At 36.8% G+C, this 13,339-nt stretch overlaps 2 protein-coding genes across 6 annotated transcripts in view; both read left to right on the forward strand.

Annotated features, from left to right (window-relative positions):
* The first annotated feature begins 3,184 nt into the window (after nucleotides 1-3,184).
* On the forward strand, nucleotides 3,185-9,007 carry LOC127944407 (zinc finger protein basonuclin-2). Of its 5 annotated transcripts, none has more exons than XM_052540304.1 (6): nucleotides 3,185-3,342; nucleotides 5,511-5,750; nucleotides 5,957-6,028; nucleotides 6,758-6,860; nucleotides 6,961-7,196; nucleotides 7,507-9,007. In XM_052540304.1, exons 2-6 carry the CDS (start codon nucleotides 5,718-5,720, stop codon nucleotides 8,650-8,652), a joined length of 1,590 nt encoding a protein of 529 aa, XP_052396264.1. In that variant the 5' UTR covers nucleotides 3,185-3,342; nucleotides 5,511-5,717; the 3' UTR covers nucleotides 8,653-9,007. The 5 variants fall into 5 exon arrangements, with proteins under 5 accessions (XP_052396264.1, XP_052396267.1, XP_052396263.1 ...); XM_052540307.1 differs by having other exon boundaries at nucleotides 5,957-6,022; nucleotides 7,507-9,006; XM_052540303.1 differs by having other exon boundaries at nucleotides 3,194-3,443.
* A 1,685-nt stretch (nucleotides 9,008-10,692) lies between these two features.
* Nucleotides 10,693-13,339, forward strand: part of sh3gl2b (SH3 domain containing GRB2 like 2b, endophilin A1) — a 13,264-nt gene continuing 10,617 nt past the window's right edge. The window contains exon 1 of the mRNA XM_052540152.1: nucleotides 10,693-10,936. Coding sequence (XP_052396112.1) covers nucleotides 10,892-10,936 — 45 coding nt within the window. The 5' untranslated portion in view covers nucleotides 10,693-10,891. The remainder of the gene's footprint in view (nucleotides 10,937-13,339) is intronic.

Consider the following 13,339-nt stretch of genomic DNA (forward strand, 5'->3'; position numbering starts at 1 on the left):
AAGAAGCACTACACACAGACGTATGCAAGACATGGGATTCAGCTTCGCATTCCTTGTGTCAAGACACTCTTGAACAACAGACAGCGTCAGAAGAATCTCACTTCAAAAAGGATCTGGATAAAAAAAAAATGGTGAACCTGCTCCAAAGTTCTGATCTAAATCAAATTATTCTTGATATGCGCAAAGTTACAATTGGAATTAAATGATTCACATAACACACATTATAGTTACGATCTGAACCTAATAATTCACAAACCTGCTCTGAAGTTCCGATCTGAATCAAATGATTTGCGATACACACTTTGAAGTTGTGATCTTAACCAAATAATTTATGATAAGCGTTTCGAAGTTCTGATCTGAATCATATGATTTACGATAAACGCTCCAAAGTTCTGATCTGATTCAAATGATTCGCAATAAGCAATTTGAAGTTACCATCTGAACTAATGATTGGTGATTAGTGCCCCGAAGTTCCAATCTTGTAGTTTACATGTATCTGTTAGGAGCCAAGGATTCCAACAACATAAGACACTTGAGTCTGTGACTAATGTTTTAGGAGTTATGAGATTTCGTACACAGTCACGGGTCCAGAGGGAGAACAAGATGGGACTGAGCACAGAGCCCTGTGGTGTACCTGTGCTCCGAGTGATGGTTGAGGATGTGTAGGGGCCCATGTTTCACTCTCTGGTGGATGCTCTGTCAGGAAATCTTGTATCCAGTTCTAGGCAAACTGAGTTGAGTGAGGATGGAGAGTCTTTGGTGTGTGAGAGGACAAACAGATGTGTGTGTAGGATCAGTTTCTGTGTGCTGTGAACGTTAGTCAGAATGAAACTTCAGCTGCAGATGCTGAATCAGACTCAAACTCAAAAACTTGGGATCTTTGCGCTGAAGCATCAGTTTATCTGATGTCTCCTGTGAGATGCGAGGATGATCAGACTGATGTTCAGTGGTGTCAGCAGCACACCAGATCCACAGGGAGGATGTTTTCATGATCTCCGGAGGATCGAGTGAAGCTTCAAACTCAGTGTCCTGCTTCAAGACACATGCCTAAAACGGCAAGAAAGAAAAAAAAGAATGTCCTTTAGAACGTTTCTGACTCGTTCAGGCAAAATGAAAATGGTGTCATTCGGTTTTAACTTTATATAGATAATAGCCTTCTTTTCAAAAGTTTGGGGTCAGTAAAGACATTTATGTAAGAAAAGATTTATATTTCAAATAAATGCTGTTCTTTTGAACTTTCTATTCACCTGAAAAATAAAATGCATCGCAGTTTCGACAAAAAATATTGTGCAGCACGACTGTTTTCAACATTGATTAATAATCAGAAATGTTTCTTGAGCAGTAAATCATCATATTATTCTGATTTCTGAAGATCATGTGACACTGAAGACTGGAGGAATGATGCTGAAAATACAGCGGAGCATCACAGAAATAAATTACACTTTAACACAGATTCACACAGAAAACAGCCGTTTAAATTATTACAATATTTCACTATTTTTAAATGTATTTTTCATCGAATGAATGCAGGCCTGTTGAGTAGAAGATACTTTTTTTCAAACATTACAAAATCTTAATGACCCCAAACTTTTCAGTGTGTGTGTGTGTGTGTGTGTGTGTGTGTGTGTGTGTGTGTGTGTGTGTGTGTGTTTGTGTGTGTGTGTGTTTGTGTGTGTCTTAAAATAACACTGTAAATGTCTCTCTCCTCGGGTCATTGGTGTCTTTAAGAGGATCATGTGGCCGAACAAACTAACAGACCCATTTGTCATGAATGTGAATGAAGTTGAGAGCAGCTTTAATCTCATGTCTGATTAAATGCTGTTTTCTGCTGTAACGACACATTTCACTGCTTAAAGTCCCGGCTCTGTCCCGTCATTATGAATACATGAGCATTTACAGTCATTACTGACGCTTACGCCTCTAATTATTACAGTCTGATATTAAGTCCAGTATGAAATGTCAGTTTAAGGCTGGCTGCTTTTATTGCTCGACGTTGAAAAGTTTAAAATGTGTCCAGTCCAGAAAGAGCAAGAGATCTTCAAGCTTAAATCATTTTATTAAAACGTAAGTTTAAAGGGAAAGACACTTTGATTTCTCAAATCTCTTAGTCGTAATGTTGGTCGCAGAGTAAAAGTGTTCATCAGCATTTTTGAGTATTTTCACACAAAACAGGTCAAAACATCATTGGATGGTGGTTAAAGTCTATTTATTTTTAAATGATTATATTTGCTTGTTTATATATGAACACGGTCAAAATGGTTTTAAAAAGTGATATTAAAATATATTTGGAGAGCAATACAACTTGAAAGAAATGAAAACTATTTGGTTGTTTAAAAGGTACAAAGGCTTTCTATAATTAATTAATAAATTAATACATTTTATATTTTTCTTTCTATATGTCCCTGACATATTTGGTTGTATTTTTGTACAATATGTTTTTTAGTTAAAAAAAATGGTTTTCTGTGATTAATTAATAAATTAATAAATAAAAAATATTATATATAATAAAAAAATTAATGCTAAAAATAAATAATCATTTTAAAATGCTGGAAAAAATCCCACATGTCCGTTTAGACAGGTGTAAAAAAAAAATGTATTTTGTATACAAAACAAAGGATATTGAAGAAAACACTATTAGTTTAAATTTAGTGTTTAATTCAATATGTTAAATGTTGTTTCTTTGTAATTAATTGTGAAATTTACTAGCAATTTCGTTGTGAAAATAGTTTCTAAATCTTTTTTTTATCCACTTTATTTTTAACTTTACGCGGGAGAATGTGCAAGACTTCCGGTCTCAACATGCTTCCAGTTATTTATATCAGTACTAAAACAGTCCGTTCGTTGTGCTGCTTATATCGCACAATGATGTTATTTTAATTTATTATCCTTATCATAAACACACCTGTTTTTAGCGCAAACAGTTTTAGGGTTTCCTGCAAGTTGTTGTTTATAGTTATTTACCGATATCAGCCGATAAGTGGCAAGTCGCGCATATTGACAGAAAACAATTGGATATTTAGGAATGGATTTTTTATAATAATAATAATAATTAAAATATTAAAATATGTAGGAATTAAAAATAACTGATCGGAATCAGTGGCTGCAATGTTGTTTTCACAGATTTGTTTCCCCCTCCACAATCACATCGGGGAACTTCTGAAAGTGATTCAAGTTTTAATTACGACAAAGATCATCATGCGTGTGTTTGTCCCCCTTTATATCGCCGATGTGCCAAGTTGGATCGCGCACAAAGAGACGGCGCAGGTCTGGTCGCGCGCACGCGCTCCTTCACGTCTCAATGTGGGACAGCAGAAAGTGGCATCAGAGGGAAAGTGGATTAAAGTAGGTTCCTCTCCTCCTCCTTTCTCCCTCGTTCTCTCCCTCGTGGACGCGTGTTTTTTTGGCAGGGTCACCTGAGTCCTCCGGTTGGCCGTGGCTCGCAGGTAACGAGAAAAGAGCGCGCGGATGCTTTGATGACGTCCCCAGTTACTTAAACACAACAACCTTCATTAATTCACAACGACGGTCCCGTCAGGTTCTCATTAACAGCGGCACAAACACTCACCGGCGCCGATATTAACTATTAATTCTGGTGTTTCTAGTTGTTTGGGGCTCTTCCGCTGCCAAAGGCCTGATTTCCGCGCGGCGCAGGGATTGATGCCGCAGGTTTGATCCTCATGAGGGTCGGACTGTGAAATACTTGTGATGTTTTCTGCTGTTGGTTTGATCTGCTGCAGTATGGAGGGCCAAACCTGCAGAAATGAAAAGTATACGTTAATATTTAGGCTAATAGCAAAATAAATAAAGGAATAAATGACTTGATAAGACAAATATAGTCACCTTTTAAATAAATTTAATTATTTTTCCTTTAGCTTTTTTTTAACTTTAGTTTTCTTCTTCTTTCAGTTATTTTTTTTTTATATTTATTTATCAATTTATTTTTTTAAGTGTATTTATTCATGCATTTATTTATTTTTTCCACGTGTATTTATTCACACTAGGAAAAGTAAACAGAAATAAGTGAATAAATAAACCTGGAAATAAATGCATTTGAGATTAAATCAATAAATCTAAATATAACTAAAATAAATGCATGAATAAACTAATTAAATAAATATAAAAAGGTGAAATAATAAGCAAATAAAGGTTTTAAAAAGATAAAAATAAATATAGAAAATAATACATAATACAAATTTTATTCAAGATTTTATTTAAAATTTTATTCTAAATTATTTAACATTTTAAAAAACTATTTTTGTTTTAATCAAGTCATTTATTTCTTTATTTTTTTTCCTATTATACATTTACTTATTTATCTGTATGTTTAAAAATGTATTTTATTTTTAATTTCTGCAGGTTTGGTCCTCCATATTGCAGGAGCTTAAAGTAGTATTAAATATTTAGCAGATTATTGAAAATGTTAAACTTTTATTTTTATTTTTTTACGTTTATTTTTTTTTTACCCTTGCACGGATGGACAATGTTTTGGAGTATCATAAAAAAAATCAGAGGAAGTTAATGTTTTTAATAATTCGACAACAAGCATTTTCACAGTTTTCTGATGTCAGTCAATGGTCACATGAAATGCAGGTGTACAAATTACATATTTAATATTTTTTTCAATTTAATCAGTTTTTTTATTTTGATTAAACTTCTTAATTGAACATTTTCATGATTTAATTAATTATTAGCCATTCATTCACAACTTCCTTAGTTTTGCCCAAGAATTTAACTTTATTCTCGCCTTGGTTAAAGTTAGGCTTGGTATTAAAACATCTGTATGTTTGAAAAAAGTTATCTTTTTTTTTCCTTTTCTATGTTATTATAATTTTTATGAATGGGCCTTAATTTGTTTTCCCACCTCAAATGTCTTTATTTAATTCAGCTGTAAGTCAAACTTTACTTAAAGATCAAAATTAGTTTTGCTAGTCATATATATATATATATTTTTTTTTTTTGCCAACGTTAGATTTTATTACTATAGATTATTTTAATATTTGAATAAGCTTTTATTTTATACATTCTGTTTTTGTTATAATTTTAGTTTGTTTTTTCGTTTTTAAAACTATTTCTATTTATCTTTATTTTATTTCAGTTTTAATAATTTTACTACTTCAACTTAAACTTTGGTTAGTTAGTTGCCAAAACAACATTTAAAATCCAGTAGAATTTTCAGTTTTTTTGTTTATTTTGATGAACGAAACTTATATTTAATAGTTTGTTTGAACAAACAGAAATACTGTTGTTCAGAATCTGTACAAGATGCATCTCATCATTATACTTTTTGCACACCACACTGTGATTTCTTTGCTTCCTTGAATTTATGTCCATATATATATATATATATATATATATATATATATATGCTGTTGAAATGCTGATCAGCGCATCTGGGATCAGTGTTTCTGTGCAGTTTTAGCCCAGAGCTCTTTTCTTCGCGAGTGTTTCTGAGAGTGTGAATATGTGTGTTTTAAATCCGCCAGTTGTTTTGGTATTTCTCTCTCTTCAAGACAAAGGAACACTCTCGTCCAATCAGATGCAGCCGCTCTACTGTTCTCATTAGAAGTGGGCGGAGTCTGGCGGTTTGGAGAGAGAGTGAAAGTGATTAGGGCTCTTTATATTTCCTCGGGCCCCAATGATCCCATCAGAACTTCATCAGGAGACTCCAGATACGGACTTAAGCTGGGAAAAAGATCCTCGTGAAGACGTCTGAAGATATGGGGACGTGGACACACACACTCCTCCAGGAGGTATCGCACATATGTGCAAAAAAATTCTAAATGCTTCACTTTGAACTATATTAGTTTTTATGTAGTTCAATCTCTGTTCAATTCATTTTATATTCATTTTTTTTAGAGAGCTAGAACGAATTTGTCTGAAATTTTCCCATGCATTATTCATTTTCATTAATTCATTCGTTTTATTTTATTGGTTCATGCATTTGTGTGTTTGACAGATGGACAGAGACGAGTCTCTTCTGGAGAGAGATGAACAGAACAGGACTCTGAGGATGAAGGACGAGGTACAGGTGGACAAATCAATCATTAATTCACTCAAATCAATAAACAGCTTCAGCAACTTTATACATAATTGTCCTGAAATATACTTGTGCTGCTTAATCTGTTTTCAGGTTGTGCATATTTTGAAGGTCATCATGACTATGTCTTGTTGTAAAAATAATTAGTGAAATAAATGAAATTTTAAAATCAAAATTTTAACTTCATTTCAGGGCATTTGTTCATGAAGCAATTAATTGAATCATAACAATAAATGCACATACTTCATACACACTCCAAATATTTTATAAACATTAGAATAAATTATTTATAAGAGTAAATTTAAAATTAATATCTTTTAAAGAAAATGACATGCCAAATTGCAATTTTATTCTGCTTATTTATAATATTGTTTATTTATTGCTATTTTACACATTCTATTGTGTGTATATATATATAGATAATTTATTATTTTATATTTTTTTATTAATTTAAATTATTTTATAATTAAATGAATAATTTATTCATTGTTATAATTAGATTTATTTGAATAATACAATTTAAATTACACATTTATTGTTGTTTTCTTAAATAACAGATTCAGATTAAACATGTTTCGTCCAGTTTGAGCCTCAGAGTGACTAATGAGAAACTAACTCTTTTGTTTCTTGATCTCATCAGTCTGGTTTAGTTTATAAGTGTAAAATGTTTTATATTTTAGAAGCATGTCATGTTTTTTGCTCTACTCTGTTGTTCTGCAGGTTGTGGGTTGCACACATGCTGAGTGTCCGTGTGAGTGTTTCCTGCCAGGACCAGCTCAGATCAGGTCGTGTGATCGCTGTGCACATGGCTGGGTCGTTCACGGTATGATTCACACGTGTGTGTGTGTGTGTGTGTTTGCCTGAAGACTGGATTCCTGTCACCAGTGTCGTGTGTATTGATGTGTGTGTGTGTGTGTGTGCAGCGGTGGGTAAGCTGTGCGCCCCCGCTCTGCTGTGTTCGGGGCAGGTGGAGATCGTCCAGAGTAACGTGGTGTTTGACATCAGTAGTCTGATTCTGTACGGGACGCAGGCGCTTCCCGTCCGGATGAAGATCCTTCTGGATCGGCTGTTCAGCGTCCTCACACACACACAGGTGCTCAACATCATACACACCCTCGGGTGGACGCTGCGCGACTATGTGAGAGGATACATGCTGCAGGTGAACAGACACACACACACTTGCTTGTTTTTGTGTAAAGTGTGTTCATCCCATAGGTGTAATGGTTTTTATTCTGTAGAAACTGTATATTCTATGTCCCTTCACCAACCCTACACCTAACCCTAACCCTCACAGGAAACTTTGTGCATTTTTACTTTCTCAAAAAAACTCATTCTGTATGATTTCTAAGTGAAAAATTGGGACATGGGTTCTGTCCTCATAAGTCACCCTCTCCTTGTAAAACCTGTGTCATACCCTGTGTTACAGTTATCGCTCTTGGTCTGAACAGGCCTTAACTCTCATCCTTTAGGACTCCTTGGGGAGGGTTCTGGATCGATGGGTCACCATGAGCCCGGAGGACGAGGTCGTGACCTTGCACCAGTTTCTACGTTTCGGGGAAACCAAATCCATCGTGGAGCTGATGACCGAGGAGCAGCAGATCCGCCCAGAAACCCATCGCAACCCCGCTTTCAAGCCGAGAGACAAACCGCCCTCCAGAACGCACCCCTTTGAGAATCTGCCAGGAGGAAGTCTGGCGTTCCTGCAGCCGTTCCACTGCGTCAGTGCGTCCGTGTTTCCACCCTCACATCCCGCGACACAGCGGCTCAGCAAACAGTACAACGGTGCAGATGAAATGAGAACCAGAAACAAAAGAGATGGTGCATCTGAAAGATCGCTACAGATACGAAGTTCCACACGGTCACCGAAACGCCTGCGAAACGTAGAACAACGTCAAGTGGGAGTCGACGAGCTGATCTCAGACTCTTCGGGAGCCGGGGAACGGTCCTCGAGCAAAGCTCGCGTGAGCTGCAGCGCGTGCGCCAAGACGTTTTACGATAAAGGAACGCTGAAGATCCACTTCAACGCCGTGCACTTGAAGATCAAACACCGCTGTACGGTCGAAGGCTGCAACATGATGTTCAGCTCACTGCGCAGCCGAAACCGACACAGCGCAAACCCCAACCCACGACTGCACGCCGCGCTCGAACAGACGACACGCAGATTCCTCGCTCAACCGCGTCGACCAGTCTTGCGTGACTCGACCTCTCCAGTCTCCATGGAGAACACCAGCACTGTATTGACCGACCGCCAGATTCCAGTCAGCCGTGAAGGAGGAGGGGGAGGAGCTACAGGCAATCGCACGGCCAATCAGAACGGGCTTAGCCATGTGATTGACGTGATGCCGAAAAAGAAGTCGCGGAAGTCCAGTACGCCGTTGAAGCTTAAACAAGACACTCACAGTGAAGAACACGATCACTTATCGCAAGCGGTCAACAGTCTCCATTGCATCCAGTCACCTATGACCATCACACAGGGGCAGCACAACTACAAGCATCTCTGGATTCAAGGAGTGCATGATGAATGGAAAGGCAGGCGTCGATCTCTACTAAAGGTCAAAGATGAGCCGTGTGACCCCATCTGTGACTGTAGAGGTCGTCACCGTAGCAACCTGTGACCGAGACAACATGAGATCAGAACTGACTCTACACCGAAAAGAATCGGGTGAAGGGTTTCGCTCAGAAGTCGCTGTGATTTTTCACCAATAATTACAAACGAAACGGCAAGAATTTAATTCTGAGGTCGAAAAACGTAAATATTATTCTCTTGTAAAAACATATTCATACATAAAAAAAATTCTGTACAATATATGCTCCTGATCTTGACGTGAAGATTTCTCCGTGCACGTTGTTGTTATGAAAAAAATTGAGTTTGTGAACTTGAGTCAAAATAAAATAGGTGTGTTGGGCCAAAGTCACTTTAAGGCATTTCGTATTTTAAATCACCAGTGAAATCTGACAACAACTGTCTCTTAAATGTTGTTTTGTTTGCTGAAACAGCATCAAAGGAATAAACATGAAAAAACTACAGGGGTTAACTTACAATAAATATTCACAAGAAAAAGATTCGAAGATGTTCTACATCCCTTTTTTGTTATTTCTTAGCTCTTTAACACTTCAATGTAATGCTTAAAGGGTTATTTCACCCAAAAATGAAAATTAGGCCTCGTTTTACTCACCGCCGAGGCATCATAGGTGTATATGACTTTCATTTTTCAGAAGAAACCAGTCGGAGTTATATTAAATATTGTCTTTGATCTTTTAAGCTCTATCATTTCAGTCAGCGGGTGTTGCTTGCATCAGTCCAAAAGAAGCTTAATAAAAAGTGAATGAAAGTCTCCTGTAGCGAATCGATGCTTTTTTGTAAGAAACATATATATATTCTAAACCTAATAATCACTTTAATCTAGCTTGCGTTCACAGTTGTAAACTGTGTTCTGTTAATATCTATTTTTAACACATTTCCTTTTTATCTTCTGGTGCACAACATGGGTCTAAAATGACCCGTACTCATTTCCTATGTTATTTTATGCATAGCTGGGAATTGTTTTATCTTTTGAAAATCTGTTTATTTTAGCATGTAATATTCCATACGTGCCCCTTTTCCTAGACCCATCGTGGGAAATGTCATAAAAGATAAAAATTTTATTGTTGTTGTTTACTCTTATATTCCACAAGACAAAATAATGCCTGTGCCACATGATCATGGTGAGAACTTTACTTCCAGAAACTTTCTGGTTCTGATGGTGTTTCATTTTTATTTTATTTTATTTATTCATGTTTTGTGATTGTTGTTTATGTTTCTGTGTGCATATTCTGCATATTTGAATCCAGCAATGATTGTATGAATTTGAGATCCGTCTTTAATAACTATTACAAAAGCCGCAAACATTCACTGATGCTCAAGACGATGTAAACATGATTCAGTAAAATTTAAGCATGGAATTAAGTAAAATCTACTTAACCAGGACCTCACTGAGATAGGCCAAGTTAGGCGGCCCAGTTATACAAATACACATATAACAAACAACAATACAGCACACAATAAAACAGCATTAAAAGTACAGACTTGGAAGCATTTGCAAATCATTAAATCTCGCTAAAACACTCAAATGTTTGAGTAAGAATGAGTCATTTTGAGTAGAAAATGACCTCAGACAGTCACAAAACAGCAACCTAACAACAAAAGCAACCATCAAACGGTGTAAAAACAACTGGAAAACTGGAAAATCATTAATTCCCCAGTGCATCATGAGAACACAGGATCAAAATTTTGAGATTTACTTAAATAACCCTTATAAACACAAGTTCAAACTTAAATTGAGCACTAATATAAAAAGTACTCTCTTTATTATTATTATTTTTTCAGAATATAAGAATACCGGTCTAAATTATTATTTTTATTATTATTATTTGTCTTGTGGCAAGTATGTCGTTTCATAGGGGAAATACCGAGTAAAACATCACTTTTATTTACAAATTATCAAAAATAAGAAAGGAACCTTTTGTACTCTACTGTAAATAGCGATTGAAATTAATATTATGTGACAACTAGCCCCGTTCTCCAGCGCCTGAAGTGAATCTGATCCCACGCGCGCGTTGAGAGATCATGTGACGCGGCCGCTGTCCACGGTGCTGAAATCCTCCGGTGCTGAAATCCTCACCGACGATGGTACATTAGTTAAGATCTGATTTTTTCTGCGGCTCCATCAAACGCGCGCGCTCAGGGCGGGTCGTGTGACGTCACGCGCGCGTCCACGGACCAGACGCTCGGCGAGTCAACGGATGTTTGTACCTCAAAACCCCAAATAAAACCATCACTTAAAGCGGAACGACGGGAACAGATAACGCGGGGAGATGTCTGTGGCGGGGCTGAAGAAGCAGTTTCACAAAGCGACTCAGGTAAGAGCGGAATCCATCCGTTATTCGCGGTGCATTTGATCCGCGCGAAAGCGCGTGCGCTCGAGGCTGAATCACGGCACGAGTTTGCTCCAGAAACAGACGCTTAATCCGCGGTCAGACGGTTAATGTGCTTGTTTATGAATGTGTGAACACAGCGCGAGACCTGCGGGGGACCGGACGCCGTCACGTGATCCCCAAATGTTCACGCGCGTTATGTAATCGGCCGCGCGCGCTCGAACGATGCTCACCTGTGGAGAAAGGCACAGGTTAATCCGGATTTATGATTCAATTCAGTTTCTGTATAAACGCGAACCTTTGAGTGATGAATGCAAAAACGTTACTTTTTCCCCCTGTTTTACATTCTTGTACAGGAAAAACAGTTAATGTTGTCACATGCCAATGTTAAAATTAAGAATCAACATAAAATTAAATGTGTGTGTGTGCATATATTTATATATGAGCTAGGAATAAACACAAAATAAAAATAAATGTTTTAACAAATGCTGTAGGCTAATGCTTTAAAAAATACAATAATAAAATATGCTTTACAAACTTCTCTGACAAAAATTGCTAGTACATTTTTCCAATTAATTATACAGAAATGGCAAGTAACACGCTGAATTAAACATGCAATTGTGAAGCAGAAAGAATGAAATAGTTTGTCCTACTCCAGTACTCTCCAGTAATTATACAGTGTAGAGAAAACGTGTTACTTTTTTGCATTGCATATCAGTTCTGATGAGTTTTACAGCATTATGTGAGGGTTGTTGTAATAATACATTATTGATAATGCATGCATTCAGTTGTGAGTGTATTTAACTGTGTGTGTCTAAAATAGCTCATCTTGTGTGACATAAACACCTCCAGCCAACCAGAAATAGAAATGTGAATCAATACTCTGTTCTTACTGCACACACACACACACACACACACACACACACACACACACACACACACAGATGTGAATCAATACTCAGGGAACAGCGAGTGTGTTTGTGCTCTGGTTAGTTCAGTCTCCGCTGGTAATTAAAGTTGCATTGATAATGAATTGTGAATGCTGAGCTCATCAAACAGTAGAAGACTGGAGAGATTTGTTAAAAGCTATTTCAAACAATTAAGACTTCAGTTACCTACAGTTCCGGCAGTCCTAATATTAGCTGGTTGGATCCACTAATATCCCCTGATTGGATGATCACAAGGACTTCTCTGGGTCATATTCCAAAAAAAGTGAGTAAGGTAAGAAGTCGCTAATCAGTTTAGAGCTTTATAAACCATTAAAAGGACCTTAAAATCAATTCAGGAGTGGACCTGGAGGAGTGTAATGACATTAACGTCAGTGTGATGTGTTAATATTTTTTAACCCCAGTCCGAAGCCTGGATGCTGCATTCTGAACCACTTGAAGTCTGGAAGTGAGCCTTGACTTATCCCTATATAGAGTGCTTTACAGTAGTCGAGCTTTGATGTAATGAGGGCATGAATAGCCCTCTCAAAGATCTTAAAAGACAGAAAGGACTTCACCTTTGACAGTGCTCTTAGATTGAAGAAACTAGATTTGACCACAGAGCTGACCTGAATGTCAAACTTCAAAGCAGTATCCAAATAGACTCCCATATTTTTTCATAGGGTTTTACATATGGAGAGATATTACAATTTTAATTGTTTGTTTTTTGGATTCAGTGTGCCCAAATAAAATAATCGTATGTCTTATTTTCATTTAAATGTAGAAAATGTACGGCCATCCATACCTTTAAATCATTAAGGCAGGCCAGCAGAGAGATTATAAACAATGTTTATCTGGTTTTAAGAGGAGATAAATTTGAGTGTTGTCTGCGTATCAGTGAAAGAAAATGTCATATTTCTGCTTTGGAGCCAAGATAGAGCCCTGGGGGACTCCAGTCGTGACGCTGTGTGATCTGGACAGATTAGTGCGTGAAACTGGATGATTGCACACATCACGTGTGACTGGAGTAAGTGAGTGTGTGTGTATGTGTGTGTGAGAGAGAGTGTGTGTATGTGTGTGAGTGTGTGTGTGTGTGTGTGTGAGAGAGAGAGCGAGAGATAGAGAGAGAGAGAGAGAAAGGGTGTGTGTGAGTGTGTGTGTGTGTGTGTGAGAGAGAGAGAAAGTGTGTGTGTGTGTGTGTGTGTGTGTGTTAATTTTGTTAAAATATAGTAATTGTACTAATACCTAATTATTAGGACAAGTAATTAAAATCCAAATAAAATTTTTGGAGGTGCAATTTTTATAGAAATTTAATAATATAATTAATGTTTAATATTGTAATTATTAAGTTAATTGATGATTATACTACTATTATTATTTAATGAGATTTAACGTATACATTTAAAATGATATATTGTCTTTACAGTATGAGATGTTGTCAACAAATGTGTTCATAAACATT

The sequence above is a fragment of the Carassius gibelio genome, chromosome A23, assembly GCF_023724105.1.
Source record: "Carassius gibelio isolate Cgi1373 ecotype wild population from Czech Republic chromosome A23, carGib1.2-hapl.c, whole genome shotgun sequence".
NCBI lineage: Eukaryota > Metazoa > Chordata > Actinopteri > Cypriniformes > Cyprinidae > Carassius > Carassius gibelio.